The 21,191-nt window shown below is 43.9% G+C and overlaps 1 protein-coding gene across 2 annotated transcripts in view; it reads left to right on the top strand.

The window, feature by feature from the left end:
• Positions 1 to 20,962, top strand: part of LOC138250270 (5-hydroxytryptamine receptor 7-like) — a 181,251-nt gene extending 160,289 nt beyond the window's left edge. Inside the window, exon 3 of one of the 2 annotated variants that reach the window (XM_069204976.1) lies at positions 17,223 to 20,962. In XM_069204976.1, coding sequence (XP_069061077.1) covers positions 17,223 to 17,994 — 772 coding nt within the window. In that variant the 3' untranslated portion in view covers positions 17,995 to 20,962. The remainder of the gene's footprint in view (positions 1 to 17,222) is intronic. The other variant, XM_069204965.1, reaches the window with a different exon arrangement.
• Positions 20,963 to 21,191: the final 229 nt, after the last annotated feature.

Below are 21,191 nucleotides of genomic sequence, written 5' to 3'. Positions count from 1 at the left end.
TGGTTGAAGTTCGTCGTTTATATACAGAATTAACGGCTACATATAGACGATTAGTTCAGTTTGTGATGCAGACATTAAATACGAATGCAGCGCGTGCTGCTCCAGCGCACCCACAGGCGGTGGTTCCGGGTCTTAATCCGGCCACTGTACACTCAGTTATGGGTAAAGCACCGGCTAAACGAGAGGATACTCCGTTTTGGCTGGCGCAAAAAATTAATACGCTGGAAGCAGTATTTCCCCATACGGGACCTCAGGATAAACATAGAATTTTGACGATGTGTTTGCCGTACGGGATGGTTCCTCCGGTGGACCTTTGTAATACCTGGGGCACGGTGTTTGCCGCGCTCTATACTACGGCACACGGTACACCGACATTAGCTAATTTACCAGACGTACTTAAGCAGATACAGGAAGAATATGGGGCTGCCCCTGCCTTGGATTTGGGCATGCAGTTGCTGGGCAATTTTGCCACAGTTTCTTCTATTATTTTGAGTAATCTCAAAGGAGAGGCAGTAGCACTAGCCGTGCGTATGCGTCTTCGGGATGTTCCGCTGCTTCAACAGGAGCGGGAACTTCCGAGAATAATAGCTGAAACATATTCTAGTATTGGTCGTGATAGCCTAGGGGCTAGACCACAAAAACCCCAGTTACAGGGTAAAAATAATAAAGATCATGCTAAACAGCAACAACCTGAGGGTTCGAAAAAGCGCTGGGAAAAGAAACAGCAAACACCTAAGAAGGATGATGGGCAGTCCCCGGAACCGGAGACCCCACAGAATAAGTATAATCTCAGGAATAGGGATACTTTGAAGACGCCTGATAGATATCAATATACTGATACACGCCAATCTCGTTCCTTTCAGGACTCCTCGGAAAAGAGAAGTGAGAGAGGTGGGCGGTCAGAGCGGAGGACGGAGTACGTGAAACCGAGACAGGATTCACAACGCTCAGCGGAGGTTTCTATTAAACAAGAAGAGGAACCGCTGCAACAGAAACAGCAATTCAAAAAGAAGAAAGTGGCAGCTGTCTCAGTTAGACATGCCGCTCAAGAAGTGAGTTCTCTTGACGAACAAGACATGGGCGTTAGCACTGTTAGACAGCGCGGCAGAGGTCACAATAGTTCGCCGGAGTCTTCTAGAGCATCTGGAGGTGAAAGCAACTGATGACTTCATACAAGTCGAGACGGCGGATATGCGAGTCTCTGATCCTGATAGAGTATATGAAGTAACTCTGCGATTGGAAGGGGACATTGACCGTGTTATAAACGCCATTTTTTGGGACCATGTGGTAAAATCATATGATGTTCTGTTGGCCGAACAAGATTGGCCACCTGACTTTGTTCGCGACTGTCCAGTTGGGGAGGAGGCTATTACACCTTCCTTCTCACCACTTGTTCCGAGAGAACTCGCGGAGTCCTATAGTAAATCATGGGCTCTAGCACAGGCTCCCGCCTTGTATAGAAATAACGTGGGGTGGGACAGACAATCACCTTATCATGTAATACCGATAAAGGGCGAACCTCAGCCACAACCGCAATATCCTATCAAATTTGAGGCTAGGGCATCGGTTAGGAAAATTCTTACTGAATTGGAGTATCAGGGTGTTATTGAGCCCTGTGTCTCGCCGATGAATAATCCCTTGTTTCCGGTTGCTAAACCGGACCATTCATATAGGATAGTGGTGAATTACCGACATTTGAATAGTCATACACGCACATATGCACTACAGAATTCACATAGCGCAGCGCTTATGAATAATATAGTGCGTAAAAAATACAAGACAACATTGGATATCTCGAATTGATTTTTCTGCCAGAATATAGCGCCCGAGAGTCGGGACTATACCTGTTTCACTGCGTTTGGCTCTCAGAAAAATTTTTGTCGTTTGCCTCAGGGGTATAAGAATAGCTCAGGACTGTTTTCGGCTCGTGTAACTGAAATGCTGCATGAGTTCGACCCTGAAGCATTATCCTATGTTGATGACATATATCTGACAGATGATGAGATTCTGCAACATCTAAGGGTTGTATCGCGCATTGTTGTGGGATTTGCTGATATTGGCTATAAGTTCAATTTTAAGAAATCAAAGATTGCTTTCCTCAGCGTCATTTTCCTGGGATATGAGTTGTAGAGTGAGGGCAAGAGCTTAGCGCCACATTTTTTGGAGAAATGTGCTTTATTGCAGCCTCCTAATACGGTTCGGAAGCTCCAGTCATTGTTGGGGTTTCTGAATTTTGGCAGAACTTACATTCCTGAGTATGCAACGCGTATAAAACCATTATACGAGTTGATTCGCCCGAGTTTTTCGAGTAAACTTTGGACGATTGAACATACACACAGACTGCGAGAATTACAGAGTGATCTTTTAGCAGTTAAACACTTACACACTCGGGACAATAAGACACATTTAGTGATCAGGGTAATACCTGGGGCTGTTGGGTTTACTTATGTCACCTTTAATGAAGGGGAGACTGTCCCGATTGCATACAAATCTCACTTGTATTCTGCTGCAGAGCAACGTTTTGCACAAACTGAGAAAATTCTCACTGCAGTACAAATGGCTGTTATTAAAGAAAGACCGCTGGCCCAGGGTCAACGCATTGTTGTCGTTTCCCCGGTTCCGGCCTTAGAGGCTGTTACAAAAGCGAGTGTTCCTAATTCGAAGGCTCTACACCCGCGATGGATACAATGGGCTACGTCTTTGACAGCCACTGATGTAGATTATGTATTTGACCCTAAACTGCAGACTCAAGAATTTCTTCAATACGAAATAGAATACCCTGTTCCTGCTGGTACATTGCCTATTGACCAATATGAAGTGGTCATGTATACTGATGGCTCTGCGCAACCGGCGGTTGGGACTAAACAACAATATTCTGCTGCATGTGCGGTGGTGAGCGGCACTATGGAGGGGGAAGTGTTCTGCCCCCGACATACTTATACTAAAACCTTGGGAGATTGCACGGCACAGCTGGCTGAGCTCAAAGCTCTATTGTTAGCGTTGGAGCACGCGGATCCGGCACTTTTAACCTTGCTGGTCTGTGACTCCTACTACTGTGTGCAGTCTTTCAATGAATATTTACACTATTGGAAGATGAATGGGTTCAGAGATTCTAAAGGCAACACCATTAAGCATAAAATGTTGTGGGGTAAGGTTGCGGATCTAAAGGAAACGCTTCCTACTGTCCATGTTGTGCATACACTTGGACACCAGCGCGTTGGAATACACGTTGCTGGGAATACTTTGGCTGATGAAGCCGCGAAATCGGCAGTGGCTGTCGCCACAGTAGCCGCAGTGACTCGTTCGAGTTCAAAACCAGACACAGAAATTTCAGCTGCCATAAAGGCTACGGCTGATGGCACGCCTTTTCCTAAAGGATTTCCTTCTAAATATAGTTACTGCTTGAATGGTGCGCTACATGCTACTGTTACAATTCCAGGCATTGGTGTACGTGAAATTCCCAATAAAATTGAGAGACCTCGATTGATTTCTGCAGCACATGAGAGGGTGGCTTCTGCACATGCAGGGGTGGCTGCCACAATTTCAGTTTTACAGGCTCGTTACTGGTGGCCTGGTCTCTATAAAGAGACGAAACAGTATGTCCTTTGTTGTGACATTTGTCAACAAATTAAGACATCGTCGGCTAGACGCCCGCAGCAGACGCCCCTTCTGATTTCAAACAAACCATTACAGTGTGTGTACTTGGATCATTGTGGTCCGCTGACACCAGATAGTGCATACAAATATATATTGGTTGCGGTAGATTCGTGCTCCAGATTTGTATGGGTATGGCCACAGCGCTCGGCTGACGCTCGGACTGTTATTAAAGATTTGCGTATCTTTGTCGATACATTTGCAGTTGCGGCTTTTCATTCGGACCAGGGCCCTGCTTTTACCTCTAAGGCATTCTGGGACACCATGGCTTCGTTGGGGGTCCAACTCCAATTCTCGTCTCCATTTCATCCCGAGGGAAATTCTGTCTTGGAGCGTTTAAATCGTGATTTAAAGCAATCCTTAACAGCCAGGGTTATAGGTACGGGTCGTAGTTGGCTAGCCCACCTGTATGGAGTACAGAGAGCACTTAATAACTTGCCTAGAAGGTCACTGGGGGGTCGTACTTCATATGAGTGCCTGTTCGGAACACGAATGTATGTTCCTGATCTAGATGGTCCTGGTGTGGAGGCGGCAGATACGCCCTTTGACATAAATGATCGTGTCACTGTTTTGCAGGATTTACAACAATTTCGTGAAGATAACTCTTCTGCGAGTGCTGCCTCCTCTGGAATTAAGGATGAGCCAGTGACACCTACTGGTTGGATACCCAGGATTGGGGATCTGGTGCGTGAAAAGGTCGCAGTTAAAAAAGAATTTGGTCCTTCTTATCGAGAACCTGTCCCTGTGTTAGGGGTAAGCGGCACGAGAACTGTGATTTTACCGCCGCTGCGAGGGGCCAAAGGAAATCGCTTTGTTTCCATTGATAATGTCAAGTTACAACATGTGGCCGATTCTGCACAGCAGACCAAGAGGGACACCCAGTAGTTCCGGAATCCCTCTCACTACTGGGGATGAGGTCCCGATGCAGGTGATTTTCACCGACACTGTTTCCTCTCCGAGCTTGGGGAGGGTGGATGATGATCTTGCGATCGTTCCACCGACGGCGATTAATATGGAATCTTGTGATCAAATTGCTGTACGTTCTACTGACGTTTCTGAACATGTGGTTTATAGCGTGCCACGGCGAGAGCCTCCGTCTGCTTCTTCGTTCAGAGTTGCACCTTTTGCTAGAACTACTTCTGGCTGCTTCAACGACGCTGATAATGATGGGTCCGGCTCCTCGTCTTCGATGTCTTCTGTCCACGGTCCACAACGGCTGCTGGGATGGCTTAAACGAACATATTTTGTTTTTCCTTGGAACTATTTTTGGCTATTTTTGGCCGTGATGACTATATTATTATGGTTGGGATTTGTGGTTACTTTTTTTCTGATAATACATGGTCATTTTCTTCCTGATCGATCTGACATTGAGCACGTGGAGACTGTGTTGAAACCACATTTTTTGTCTCATATGGTTCGAAGAGACTTGTCCACAGTGAACATTTCTGCTATACCAGTTCCGGATGGAATTGTGTGGGATAAAGTAATGTTTGATATATATGGTCCCACTGAATTGATTCAAATACCGTATGTCCTCAAATTATCAATGAATGATATTGTTATACCTGGCATTGTTTCTGATGATTGGGATGTGAAGACAGTAGATTCTATGCTATCGGATTTGCAATATTATACTGTCTATGACGATGAAGATGCTTACCAGTTTAGAGATAATCATGGTGACATGTTTTGTTACAACTATTATGGACACCACTTTATTCATAAAGCTAGTAGCCCTAAGTCCATGTTTAATTATGTGCAATGGGAACATTGCTCGACTCCTCCACAAGGGAGTTCAAAAACGTATTATGTGGCAGCACTATGTGAATGCTACTTTCAGTGACTTTACACATTGGGTCCAGAATGGTACACTTAACACTTCATCGTTACATCCAGGCGGGTGGTTATTATGGCCTGTAGACACTAATATGTGTCATCAACGTTTTGTCACCTCTTCAGGGGGGTTCAGGACTAGTAGGGCAGACCCTCGTTACGTTTCACCAGAACATGCTGATATTATAACTACATACAGTGTGGGGAAGCTTTGTCAGCAATGGTTGAAGTCCTCCACGCTGGATGCAGTTAAGTCACATCTCATGTTACTGTCTAATAATACTGATTTACAAGATTTTTTGTCAGGTCCCAGAGTACCACGGAAGAAAAGGTTCTTATATGAGGTTTATAATGAGATTTGGAAGCTTTCACAACAAGAGGCTGCAGCCCGGTTGAGGCAGATTGATCAAGAAAATCTGATGCAGACCTTGTCTGTTGTTGATAATGGCATGCATACCCTTTCTGAACGTGTTTACACGATTGACAGCATTGTTTCCTCTGCCATTGACATTATTAAATCGGACATGTCTTCTTTATATCATGGGCAGAGTCAGACGCGGTCCATCATGCAGCTGGGTTGGACTCTTCAGACCTTGAAGGCGGGTTGCGTTCCATGGCAGCATGTTCGTGCCAGAGAGATCTTTATCTCTTTTAATTTGACTCGTCAACAACAACTGATGGCTAAAAAGGAAGCGACATATGTTATGTTAAATATTGAAAAATTAGAGAAACTGCCTTTCACGGTAGCTGAGATTCCGTCTGCTGAATGGTTGATCCATGGGGTTATTAATTTGCCTATCTCTACTTTGCAATTTACTTCGTGTTTGAAGCACATTCCGGTGGGTAGATATGAACTATTGGGAGACAGTTACATACACGAGGTGTGGGACCTTCCCTTTCAGTACAGATGTGTTAATGGTTTGAAGGAGGTTTTTCTTAGCGGCAGCGAATGCGAAGCTTCTGTCAGCCATTCAATGGTTTGTAAACAGCTGTCCTTGCACGGGGCGTGTAACGCTTCGATTGCTAACTTAGCTTGTTATCTGAAGGGAGTTCCAGTCCCGGTTATTAAAAACACTTTCCAGGTGCTTTCTAACTGCAGTTACATTGTTCTTAACAGCGAACGCTGATGTGGCATGCGTGCCGGAATAGTTTACATCGTCGTTGTCAACAAGGCCGTTACGTGCTGCGGGAATGTGTTGTTTCCCCCCACTCAAATTAGGGAGGTAGCGGACATCTGGCCTCATATTGCTACTTCCAAGGTTGATTTCGACAAGTTGAGTCGGCTAAAAGCTTTATTGTTTCAAAAGCATGTGGCCCTTACATCTGCTAGCGAGACCTACGCACTTCAAGTGGCAAGGTCATCGGCGGAGATACAGTCCCTTTTGAATACTAACTTTCCGAGTCACTTCGGTGAACTTGTGGGACGTATATTTAATGCATCTAGCACTGCTGGTATTGCTCATTTTTTCAAAGCCGTTGGTGTTGGTTTCGTTCACACCTTCTCTTCCGTATTCGGTTTGATACCTTCGGCTATACACTCTATTTTCGGAAGCATTTTTGGGGGTTTCCCAATTACTTTGGCTTTATTGGCTGGAGTTTTGCTATTGTTGCTATTTTTTCGCAATGGCTGTCCCGCCGCAACGAGATCCTGTATTGCTGCTCCCGTCAGCGCAGCTGTGTCGTGAACGCATGATGCAGCGTTTTGGAGCAACACTCCTGGCTCATTTGGAGTGTGACTGGTCTTTGTCGTTCCGACCGGTTTTGGATTGTGTGCAACCCGTGTTTCGATGCCTTTGGTGCTCGTTTGAACATGCACTGGCTTTCTGTCTCTCACTGCAGCGCTCTCCAGTGGTTGATCTTGATCTGTTGATGTTCCCGATTAGGGCTCATTCCCAGACTTGTGCACTGCGGTTGCGTTTGCTTCGTGAAGCGGATTATGAGATTCCCTTCCTGGAGGAAGATGGTTTTGTCTCTTTCCGTGGCACTACACGGGGTGCCGCCCTGAATGGTTTTGGGGCTTTGGAACACACCTGCTCCATGGTACTTTGTGGCGTGGATCTTCCGATATTCACATATCTCGAAGTAGAGGAGCTTCTACGTTCTATTGCTTCTGTTTGACAATTGGATTTTTTTTTCTCTCTCTCCCGACTAAATTGACACTATATTGCAATTCGCTCTATCGTCACATGTTTCCTAAATTTATGACTTTGTTGTCTTCTCATCTTGTCGAAATTTTGGGTTTAAATTTAGGTCATGTTTTTTTTTTATGTTGTTGGAACCACTTGCTACCGACAAGGGGAGGGTGTAGTGTGGTCAGTTTTACGTATATTTTGCGCATTAGCTTCAGGCTTTAGGCCTCTGTGCACTTTGCCCTAAATATATTTTATTCATTTGCTAACAGCTTAGAGCCTCTGTGCACTTTGCTCTAAATGCTTTCTATTAGGCTTCGTACTGTTATTTTACAGAATAGCCAGTTCTACGGTGTTGTTTTTTATTCATATCACACTGTTTTGCCTACTTCAGCACTGGAGTTCTTCATAACATATTCACTCTGTGCTTTAGTCAAAGATACAGTTTGGTACATTGCCGATAGACGTGGTAGGAGTCTAGACTTGCCATTCCTGCGTAGGAACATTTTGTGATCACGATGACATGTTAGTTATAAAATCACTTCCTTGTCCCAATACATGCAAGAGGGAGATTCCGACCAGGGAACCACAACTTGACGCTGACTGCCTCGTTGCAGATGCTGAACCAAGATCACAGGCCTTTGCTCAGGTATGAGTGTATCCGTCTCCCTAGTAATACAGAAAGGCAAGCTGAAAGCTTAACATGCTGTGCTCTAAATAGAACAAGCAGAGGGAGAGTAGAAACGGTTAGGAATTATGATAGCTTTATTTCTATGTTTTACTCTCCTGGTTACTATATCAATCCTACTATGTTGTATTGTTCTGGTTATTGCGGCTCATGCCTTAATATCTAAAATACAGTCGTTTTATTAAAACATTATATAAAACTTATACTGTCTTTGTCATTTGTATATGAGACCATATTGTGAATGAGAGAGTTGGTTTGGATCTGAGTGATCACGACTTCCCTGAGAAGTTCCAAAGATGTCATGCGCTCGGCTGCCCAATCATTTCTTCCCCGTGGGAGAAATGAGGCACTGCTAGTTAGCCGGAGCAACAACCGGATTTAGGGTGACAGAGTTCCTTACACGTGGGTCAGACTCAGTCCCCCACACCGTTATCGATCCTGCTGCCTAGAAATCCAGTAGTCTCATTTAGGATAATGAGAGCCCACGCGACAGATGGTTAGACATGCCCTCTCCCTCCATGCATCAAAGGGCCACGGGAACAGGGCTGGATGTGAATGTGTTTTGCAGTCAGGGTACCTCGGAGGGATAGAGTTTTCTGAGTAGTGGAGACAGGCCTGTGCCCCTAGTTTGCATTATTCTAAGTAGATGAGTAAAATGCTGTTCTCCTTTGCAGGTATGTGGAAGAGAGTAAAAATTAAGGCAATCTGGCCTGTTCACACCCGATCACCAGCACTGAGAGGGAGACATTTCTGTTGCCAAGATTTTCCAAATGACAACACTTACAGCTGTACGCTGTGTAGTAAGCAGTCCACAATGACCCTGGGGTAGGCAAGCTTACTACTAGGAGTTGTGGTTCCTCCCACATCCGCAAGGTGCTTTTTCTTGGTTTTAGTTCAAACATAATTCAACTCTTTTCCTAACAGTTTGATTAAAGTTATTCATCCAATGAATCATGTCACAATGGATCTCACAACCCAATTTGACATCATCAAAAAAATATTATAGAATATCTATTGGTGATGATTATCAGCAATACAAAACCTGGCAAAGAAACTTGATTTTTCTGTACACTGGGTGGTCTTTTTAAACTCAGCATTCACCACAATAAAATGGTGCACATATTCTGGCTTGTGTGTCTACCATTTAACTTTTTTATTATATACAATTCTCCTACCTAACCAAGCTACCTCGAAGTTATGACTTGTGCTCTGGCTCTCCGTTGTGTCCAGTACCTCTTGAGCATCATCATATTATCCAGGGTTTCTACAGTAGCAGGTTTCTTATCCTGCACATATAATAAGGAAATCAGACTGCATAAACACCCTATAGCCATTTCTCTTTATTGATAATATGTGCATCCTTTGTCCTTGCCACAGCCCATCTACAATCGATCTACGATCTCCAGCTTTAGGTATTTTTCATTTCAAAGCCCCTAAATTCTTCTCATATAATATAAAATAACCAGCCACTGGCTTCAGGTTTTGTTCAAAAGATGTTTTTGAATTCTGGTTATTTAGTGGTATGATAGGAAATGGGACCCTGCCTCCCTACTCAAGACTGAAGATCTTCATCTGAGTGTATCATTTTAAGAAACAATAAGGAGGTCTGGATGTTTAAGTTATTGCCTCTACCTACAGCCTCTGCCTCATGGAACGCCTTACCAATGCAGGTTTTTGCCTTATCCCATCTCAGTGTTTTACCACAATATTCAGTTTTTATTTTCAGCCTGCAACCACCTCAAGTGCAGAATATTGACTAACGTTATATGCCATTGACAGTGCATGTGAGTTAGTATTGGTTCACTATCCTTAACTCCACAACCCTAGACTGTGACAGTATGTATTTATTGAAGATACAAATGTGCTAGCCTACAAGTAACACATCTATATTTACCTATGTATAATTACCTTAACAATATAGCGGTAGTCATTATTCTGCACTCAATATCGTTGCAGGGCGACACTTTGTCACTCAATAATGTGATGTCCAGTCACTTTGCCTTCAGGAAGGCCATAAAGACCCTTCTGCTTTATTCTGAAAATGCTTCATAACTAAATTGGATCCTGGCACAATGACAACATCACAGATGCCTCCAGTCCCGGCTGTCAAGCTTTCATCAATTATTAAATCCATTATCAGGTGGTTCTCTTATATAATAAAAATGTTGACAGTTCCATCTGTGTTAATTTTTGCATGAGTTTTTTTCTCTGTTCTATTATTAATTTATAGTGGTGTATCTCAATTGCTGAGAACTGTGTATGGAAGAAAGTAACACTATGATCGCTGCTAAGTCATCAACATGCTGTTAGTTTTAGGATTGCACTGTCAAACAATGACAAACATGAAGTGAGGTTTTTCTGAAAGTTAGTTTTGTGCTCTGTGTCCCTATTCAGGTGTAAGTGCTTAATGCAATGGAATACAACCCAATAACCTCCATGGCATTGACCTACCATATATAATTTCAGACATGTTACTTAGTATTAGCACACCATTTGTAGTCTAAGTAAAAATTATTAATACTGTCAGTGTCGACAGATCCTTTGCAGAAGGTGCAAGCTTCTTACTATTCTGTACTAAAAATATGATGTGCATTGCTTGATTTAATGTGAGTGCCTCCTTTATGGCAAGTGCATCTATTGCAGGCTTTTCAGACGCGTAGCTTGTGTTATACTGGTAGCTCTCCCCTACCTATAAATAGCTCTGCTATGTGCAACTCAGCCTACAAAATTCAAAGCTTGTGTAACAAAATTACAAAGCACGTATTCAAGACTAAAATCTGTGTAATTGTCGACCTCAACCTCATATTTTGATAAAAATTGCCGAGCGTTCAAGAAATATTTAAAGCTGGTATCTGAGTTATCCTGACTTGAAAGACTTAGGGCCTGATTTAGATATTGGCTGACGGGTTACTCTGTCACAAAGGTCTGCCAATATCGAAATCAGGCCCTTAGTACTAATATTATTACTTTGATGCCAGGGGATTGTAGTTATGGCTGCTATGGATTACCTGTGCAGAAATGTTACAGATTGATAAAGCTTTTTTACATTCCTGGTTGCAAGCCTGCCTCGTGCACTGAGGTGATCTCTGCTCAGGAAGATTTACATGGAATATAATTAGATCTTAATAAGGGGGGGCGTGACTACCATCCCAAGATGGCGGACGCTTGAATCGGCAGCTCTGGGCCCGTACCTCTAAATTTTAAAAAATCTGGCAGAATCTCCTGCACTCTGCCTCCCCAGGCACACTCAAAGTGACTAGTGGCTACAAGGCACCGAATGCCATAACACGCTGCCCCACTCGGAACAGGAGAAATGAGCGCTCAACCACGTGGGGCGTGGAGCGACTGCCGAGATGGATCAGCCGGTATCTGAGCCAAGGGAGCTGGTAGAGCCTGGAGACTGTTGATGCTGTAGAAAGAGACTTGGTGGGAATTGAAACCAAGAGGATCGAGGGGGCGCATACTACAGAGTTGAGCCTGCCGACCCTTGGTCTCCTGTGTGCGTGTCTCCCCTGCAGCACCCATTGAGACTGAGACCGTCTGGCGCTGAAGGTGACTGGGCAAACTGGGGCAGGACGTTAGGCAGTTGTGATCAGCTTTGGCGACAACTGCGCCCTCGCGAAAGCCCGGTGAATCCCAGTCCTGGCACAAATAAAGATGAGGTGCCCTTGGCCCATCCCCAGGGGCCCTGGGACCCAGTGAGCATGTAGGGCCCTGGGAATGCAAGCTCCAGAATACCTCCGACATGAACTGTGGCTCAGCTTGGACACCCATGTCAGCTATTCAAACGCGTTAGTGGCCTCACCCTATTGTGTATTCACTTGGCCCATGCTCACTTGATAACCTAGACATATGCCTTGGACCCTGATTGCTTGACAATCTGGACATCAGCTGTGGACCCTGGCACCTAGATACACAAATCAGGTCTCTGTCTTCACTCGCTGTGCCCTGTGTTGTCATTAAACCCACCAGTACAGTTGCCAATCTACAGAGGCAGCACCGCTTTCCAGAAATCACGCCATAAAACGTTCACAATGGGATGTATAAAAACTAAAATGCCAGGCCGGGATAAAATGTCTCACCCTCACACTCCTCCCTCAGATTGTTCCTCCACCTGGATGCCCACAGACATGATACCACCCACAGACCAGATATCTCCTGTGGATAAATTGGATCTAATTTTACAGGTGATTCGTGAATATAGAACCGCAGTGGAACTACAACTTGGTACCCTTACCACAGATATAGGCATCATAAAAGACGACCACCGTAAGTTGACAGACAGAGTCCAGCCAACTGAAAGAGCGCTAATGACCCTTGTGCCGGGCCCAGCAGAACAATCTGCAATAGTGTCACAGCTCCGTTAACAAGTGGAGTAGCTGCAGGAGCGTGCTGAGGATGCAGAAGGAAGGGCTTGCCCTAATAATGTCTGCATTGTTGGCATGTCAGAGGGCACTGGGGGCACCCGTCCAATACTGTTCATAGAAGATTGGCTCCCAACTGGGCTTTCGGCCTTTTTTACTAAGGAGAGGACGCATCGGGTGCCAACAAGGAAACCTGTACCAGGAGCACCACCGAGACCCATTGTGGCAAAAATCCTAAACTATAGAGACCGGGATCAGTTGCTCCAGGTGGCCAGAAAGCAAACACAGCCTATTGTTGACAACACAAGGATCTCCCTCTTCCCGGATTACACTGTGGCTGTACAATGTCGTCGTGCTTTGTTCACAGAAGTGAAGAATCATCTCCGTAGGGCCAGTCTCACCTATGCACTGATCTTCCCAGCGAAACTTAAAATAATCCATAAAGAATGCTCTGACTTTTTTGATACTCCGGAGGCTGCACATGAATGGACAGACCACAACATACCGGATCCACAAAGGGTGGGTGTCTGGGGGAAAGGAAACTACTGGATCTCTGGTGTGATCTACACCGTCCCCTCGACAGGCCAAGGCAAGTCACAAGGAAGCCCTGCTTTTGGCGGCGGCCTTACGATCCGCGCCCCGCCGCCACAGTACTAGCACTTCTGGAGGTCGCACTTTAGACTCAGATACTGATGGCAATGTGGCTCTTTTCCAATCAATAACACCACAAACAGCGAACGACTTGTAGCACTACATACCTGTAGGAATGCCTGTCGCAGTCCTTGTCTTGTCACAAGGCCATAGCTGATCGCTTGGGAGCTACCTACCCGTACTGTTATGAATGCCTTGCTGATACCACCAGAAAGATGTCCGTAAAGAGAAATTCTCAAATAGATGTTACTAATACACTCTTGTTTTATAATGATAGTCACATTTAATGGGTACCAGATAAGATTATACTGTGAAATGCCTAAATATAGATGTTATGTGCTTCCAATGCTGCATTGGCAATAGTCTGGGTCAAGGCACCTTTTTAACTACATAAAAAGTGTCCTAAGCAACACCGTTTACGGGTTGCACCTCCCTAAGCAAATGCATACGTTTTGTTTTGTACATTCTGTTACGTTTGCTCTAATAGTTTGGTTGAACGGTCTTTGCTCGCTGGACCGTGTACTAGGGGAGTTACAGTTAAAGTTTATGCCTGACAGTGATTTTATTACTAATGGGAGATGCTGGTATTGGCTAGGAAAGGAATGTACTAATCCGTTTATAGCTATGACTACTGTTCCTTATGCTTACAATATACTCACCTGTAATGTTCATGGGCTAGGCTCATTACACAAGTGCCATTGAGTATTAGCGCAATTGAATAGGAGAAAAATACATATCACTTACCTTCAGGAAACACATCTCACATTATTAGGAGCACAAAAACTACGTAGCAAATGGAGTGTACAATTGTTCCATACTTCCTATTCTGCTTATGCTAGAGGAGCGGCAATTTGAGTGCGCGTGTGTTCCCTACCTATACCAAGAAACCAAAATAGACATGCAGGGCAGTAATGTCCTCTTGCGAGGCTGCTTAGATGGAACATTGATAGTGCTAGGTTGTATTTACGGGCCCAATTCGGACCAAGGTGTGTTTCTCTCTCATCTGTCTAAGGCATAGGCGGACTGGGCACATCTTCCGTGGGTGCTGGGGGGGGAGATTGCAACGCAGTGATGGACATGCTATTTGACTGTTCCCACCCCACATTGCAAAGTGCGAACCTGACCCGACAAGCTGAGGCTCTACTACAGTGGGCAGAGGGCTGGGACCTTGTTGACGTTTGGCTTGGTCGCAATGTGGGAATAAGAGAATACTCATTCAACTCTTGCCCACATGCATTACATTCCCATCTTGACCGATTCCTTTGTACCTCCATCCTCCAATCCTAGATATCCCATGCTACGTATTTGGGCAAGACATTGTCCGACAATAACCCATTGGAAATAACACTGACGTGGGGCAAGGTCCCGGCACCAATCCCCACATGGCAACTTCAGCCAGTGCTACTGTGATACATTAACAACAGCCATTACCACATACTTCATGGATAATGCTAACACCGCCTCTTCTACATTCATCGAATGAGAGGCCTTCAAGGCAGTAATACTAGGTGTCTCTATAAAGGCCCTAGTCGGAGTCAGGGGGTCCTGCGCAACCTCACACAAGTAGAGAATAGCTTGGGCCCCTTGGAAAGAGCAGCTGTCCCTCACCCAGAAGATGCTTCTTGGCTTTGAGAAGTGCGTATAACATATGCCGAATTGCTAGAACATCTTAAGAGTCATTTACTATAGAGCATATCTTAATAAGATACATATCGAGGCGGCTCGATCAGGCAACCTCTTGGCCTGCCTAATTAGGCCAGCACTGTCACCTACCCCGATTCTCCACATAAATACATCGACCCATGGTCCGATACATGCCCAGTTGGAAATTATCCTATTGTATAGCGGGTCAATTACTATGGCTGGCATATTGGATAGCAGGCTATAATTTGGAAGAGTTTGGATACACTCCCTGCGTGTTCCAAAGTGAAAGGCTGCATAGATTACTCTGTCCGGATCCCACTTCACCTCCAGGTGGTCCATTATTGTTGAAAATAGCCCCCTCGTATTGGAAGCGTGCCATGAAATACACGCACTCACCCACCCCAAATGCTCCAAGCATACCGCTGTGTGGTCTCCCTATTTCTTTAGGTACCCTCATAACTAGGATGCTGCGTTCTTGGAATCAAGGGATAGAATTGACTGTGGGCTCTCTATTCACAGACTAAGTATTAATGTTCTACCTCGAGTTTACACAGGCACATGGTCTGCCGCGCACTCCCTTTTTAACACATGCTATTATAACCTGTTATTTATACTTCTGTTGGGCCCCTGACGGAAACACGTCTATAATGCATGAACTACTACAGACACTCTACACTATGGGACATGGAAGACACCTGATCAAATGGTTATGTAAAGGACTTAGAGCACACTCTGGCATCCCTTTAGACTCTCTTGAGCATATATGGGAGATGGACATTAATAGGGCATTCACAGATGTAGAATGGTCCTTCCTCTTACAATACCCAAAACAAATCATTCAATTCTGTATATTCCTCAGAGCCTACCTCACACCACATAGATTGATTTTGACCTTCCCATTGGCCTCAGCGTCCTACCCACGGTGTCATGTACTGAGTGCAGACCTGGTTCACATGTTGTGGTCATGCCCTCTCTTAGTGACTTACTGGGCCGAGGTTGGATCAACATTATTAAGTCTATTGGGGAGGTATCACTGGCGCACATTGTATATTGGGCTTGTAACCCACTCTCAAATCAGACAAGGTATCCTCCCGCTTCACGGACATGTCACTAAAACTGGCCAAATGTTTATTGACACACCACTGGAAATCTTCGAGTCTCCCCTCGATACACCAATGGAGAGAGGAGGTGGCAAAGTGGGAATTGGCGGAGAGTGCGGCAATCCGCTGAGAGGAGTACAGGGGACACCGCAAACGGCCGATAGCTCTAGAATGGGCCACTATAGGAGAAAAACTTAACATACAGGACAGTGAGGAAGATAGCACTCACTAGGACATCACAAGACTTATCCACTGACATTAGACCTGGACCAATGCCCCACCAGAGAACCTGTAACCTTACACCTTGTGGGTGATGTGCCTTTACCTGTGCTAATGCCCCATGTAGCATTTTCTGACTACTTTGTAATTGGTACATCCTACATGAATAGATCACTTAAAGTACTAGTTGGGTTCCCTGCAGCTATTTTATTCCTCATGCGGTAGAACTCCCCATGTCCCTATAAAGAATATACATATCTGTTAGGCTGTTGTTAGGAGGGAGGTTGGGTTAGCAGGTTTACTGCTGTGTTTTTGTATGTATTTTGTATCTATTCAGGACAATACTGTATATTTTAAATTATGTTACTGCTTGGATCAGGCCATGTTCTGTGACGCTATTACCACCTGTATTCAATCACAAGCAGCGCATCCTTATGTAACTAAAAAATGGAAAATGCAATAAAGTCTGTGTTAAAAAATAAAAATTAAAAAAGTAGATCTTAATAATGAAAAGGGTGGTGATACCTGATTTATAGGAAAATCTGATCCTGAAAAAAAGAGTGATCCTCATGGGAAAATCAAATTTTACTGTACATGGAGACTTGCCAACCATGGTCAGTACTACAAATGTCATGCAAAACATATACTAATGTGACAAGATCAATGATTTAATATAAATTAAAAGATTTAGTAAGATGTATACAATTCAATCTGAATGTTTCCCAGGAAAGACAACGAAAACCTTCTGATATTTTATAAGTCTTGTTCTTGCAATATTTCAACCATTGTGGCATGCCTGAAGATTATATGCCAGCAAACAAATTGCAGAATAATAAATCAAATAGAGCTACCTAATTCAATAATTAACCATGACATCTGTTATATGTCTATTTTGTTTTATTTCTGTAAGTTTTAACTCCCTAATAACTTGTCTTTACAGATACCTTGGGATAACACGCCCGTTGACTTATCCTGCAAGACAAAATGGAAAACTGATGGCAAAGATGGTGTTCATTGTTTGGCTTCTCTCCGCTTCCATTACGCTTCCTCCACTTTTCGGCTGGGCCCAAAACGTCACAGTTGAAAGAGTGTGTCTGATCAGCCAGGACTTTGGCTACACAGTCTACTCCACTGCTGTTGCCTTTTACATCCCCATGACAGTGATGCTCATCATGTATCAGAGGATCTTCAAAGCAGCGAAAATAAGCGCTGCCAAGCACAAGTTCATCAACATACCTCGGCTAGTCGAACAGGAAGGGATATACTGCTTGGAAGAGAAGATCCGAGCTCACAGGAACTCCAAGAAAAGCAAAGCTGTAGAAGAATGTGCCACCTTGTCCAAGCTGCTGCGCCAGGATCGGAAGAACATATCCATCTTTAAGCGAGAACAGAAGGCGGCAAGAACTCTCGGCATTATAGTTGGCGCCTTCACCTTTTGCTGGCTGCCCTTCTTCGTGTTGTCCACTGCCCGGCCTTTTATCTGTGGTACTGAGCAGAGCTGTCTCCCACTGAGCCTGGAGAGGACTTTACTCTGGCTAGGCTACACCAACTCGCTGATCAACCCACTCATATATGCATTCTTCAACCGAGATTTGCGGACTACTTTTTGGAACTTGCTGAGGTGTAAATACAGGAATATCAATAGAAGATTGTCGGCTGCAAGCATGCATGAGGCACTGAAGGTCACCGAGAGACATGAAGGGATTTTGTAAACCCCAAAATGGGTCAAGACTTCATTGTGAAGTTTTGGAACGATATTAAATGTCAAAAGCCTGAAATGGCATATGTGCTGAGTGCCTACTACCAGGGACACTGATTATTGGTGAATGTAATAGCTATTATAGCGATTTTATTTTTATATAGGGCTGATAATCAGAATTGTTCTATGGAATACTGTATATAGGTAGGCCATGACAGGGCTATAAGAGGTTATAAAGAGAAGCTGTGCTGAGAGAGCATGGCAGAGAAAATGGACAAGAGATTTAGAAAGAAAAAGCAAGAGAGGGGAAGAGAGAGGAAGGAGTGGGAGGGAGTGCCCTGCCCCTCAGAGTTTGCAATGGTAGGACTTTGTATGTCAAGATTTGAAATGGAGAGTTTCTGTAGTTTGATTCTACACAACTTTTTTTCTTCATCACAACATTATCTATAGTCTAACATGCACGATTATTGAGGACTCCAGAGAGGAACTAAATAATGTGTATGTGACGGCAACTCACCCTGCTAGGATTATTAGGGAATCTTTTAACTGTACAAGAGCATGGGGTGACTACACAAGTCGAAAACATTTGAGGTCCAATTTACACCAAAAGAAGAAACTTGAAGACAGTTGGATGAAGGTTCTATAGCAAGAATAAAATTAGCTAAGAAGTATGTTGTGAAAGATATCTAGCGATGAAAAATTACACTTGCCCAATAGTCAAAGGCAACAGGCAATCAAAGTGTGACATCAATTATATATGTTTTCATGGCGATGAACTAGGTGGTGTTACAAAAAATGTGGAACAGGATCAACTTCATAGGTAAAATGTAAGGGTCAGTGGGCAGAAATTATATTAGTGAATTTTGGAAACCGGAGTTTAATTACCGCCACAACCAGTGATATGTGTAACAAAACATGCAGATGTAGGGCAGCTTTTATAAAATAAAATCTCAAATTTACACCGACCTACATTTAATAGGGAAACATCCTGGACATTTTTGAACCACATGATATCAACCTGACAAACGATTCCATATCAATAAATGAACATACTATGATTGTTGGATGGCAAGGTGCACAGCGTTTCCGTAGTTCCATAACTCACTATCCAACATCACAACATCACTTAATAAAGTGTGCATGTCAGAATGCATGCATGCTTTCTGAAAAGACTCCTGAGCCATGTGTCCCCTATGCTATTGAGTGGGAGATCAGACAGCCCCCAGGGCAGCATTGAAACATAGGTGGATGCCACATTAAGAAACAGGTAATGGTGTTGGCTAGACACTGGATAGTGTCAGCTAGACCCTGAAAGCCATCATTTGCCAGATGTGGTACTGTTTTGTTAGTTGGTTAAATGTTCCAGCCAGGTATGGAGTCTGGGTTTGAGAGTGCAGAAATTCCTGACTGGTTGTAGAGCCCTACATGTGTAGTAATGCCCTGGTATGTGCTTTCACCCGTCAGGAAACCGCATACCCTGTTGCACCAGCCATTTTCTTTCTTTTGACTCATAAAATCAGTGCCTGTTACCGACAGTACTGTCTTACTTGTTAACTTAATGTTTACTTTTCAGATCAAGGTTCTCCACCAGAACATTTAAATCATACTCTATAGGACATTGCTCCCCTCTGCAAAAACAATCAACTGTTACTAGAGAAACCTCATGGGTGATGGAGGACTGCTGCTGACTATGTTTCCGTAATGCACTTTCACGACCATTTTATGACTTCAGCAGCTCGTTGAAATGAATGTGCTTCTTCTGTTCTGCCTTCTGCTCTGCTTGCAGATGGCGCTTGAAATTGGCATGCTAGAACAGCAATTCATGGTAGGTCGATAGAGGGTAAAAATGTAATGGTCTAATAACAAAAGTGAAAAAAAACAAATACTCCAGAAGTGATAACTTTTCTAGATTATATTTTAGCTCGTTCACAGTCAAGTGATGTGTTTTCATACTTTGTGACAATGTTATTGATAGACACTAAAGCACACCTCGGACACCGAGAAGCAAATGTTTGAATTCACAAATAGCTTTTGTTCAGTAGGCATTGCTGCAGTGCAGTTTTTTTATGATGTAAGCTTAAAACAGAATAAGATTAGCAACGCATCATCTTGGAGAGTGGTGTTGCCTTTTTCCATGCCTAGCCTGAATATGGGCTTCAACATATTTTAAACTGTGATTTGAGACATTACAATAAAGGTGTAAAAAAGGAGGTGGTGTGAAGTCACAAACTCATATCAGGTCGTTAATATTTTTACCTTGTATTGTCAAAGGAATAAAATGCTGAAAAGGATGCATGTAACAAAGGCGGTATGTTCAACCTTGAATTCTTACGTGTGGTGTGATTGGGGCAGGACCTAGGTATCCTTGCACAAGAACACCGAAGAGGCGATACCCAAAACATTTTGGCAATGCAGGTAAAAGTTACAGGAGCCAAAAACAAGATTCTGATTCATAGAACTTTGTAATCTCAGTTTGCATAGATGGACTAGAAGCTGCAAAGCTACTAGCTTCATATTTCACACAGATTTCTTCTGAGTTTTTTTTTCTGAAAGTGGGTGTTTAAACAGAGCCCTGTGTGGTCCCACTGAGGGTTAGGGCTGCCAGCTGTCTCACCACAGTCCTACCACCGTTCAGTTTTATTCCTTGCTGGTTTGCTGTGAGCCAAGCCCAAGCAGCCTCATGTCTTAGGGGTCGGGCAGGACAAAAAAAGCTTAAGTCTGTGTCTGCAGAGGTGGAAAACTTTGCCTGCCTTCGCGAATAGAGATTGTTTTGCTCGCTGCCATTGCCGCTGTGGTGTGCTGTGTGAGGATGCAGGGGGGCAATATGCAGCACTGCAAATAAATGGGAGGCCTCACTCACTTTTGCAATACGGGCCGAAGACCCCGAGCGGTCTGGAATTGGCATTGCAGAAATGAGCAAATTAAAGTATTCCATGTGAACTGAAAACAAATAAATGTGCAATTGCATTCATCTTAATTCTATACTTGTTGATTTTCTAGGCTGGAGAAAAGCCTTTGATAAAGGACTAGGCTGACAGTCATAGACCAAGAAAACATACAAACACTGTTGTTGCCCTTCAGGTATGTCTAGGAGGTTAGTGATAAACCATAAAGAAGAAATTTATACAGCTGACTGATCTGTTTAGAAATCCTAACATTCTCAATAGATGTTCTGATTCTGACCAATCATCTTCTTTGGTCCCATGTTTC

This window comes from Pleurodeles waltl, chromosome 1_2 (genome assembly GCF_031143425.1).
Source record: "Pleurodeles waltl isolate 20211129_DDA chromosome 1_2, aPleWal1.hap1.20221129, whole genome shotgun sequence".
NCBI classification, from domain to species: domain Eukaryota; kingdom Metazoa; phylum Chordata; class Amphibia; order Caudata; family Salamandridae; genus Pleurodeles; species Pleurodeles waltl.
The sequence above is the reverse complement of the archived record's forward strand: the minus strand, read 5'-3'. Positions and strand labels throughout refer to the sequence as shown.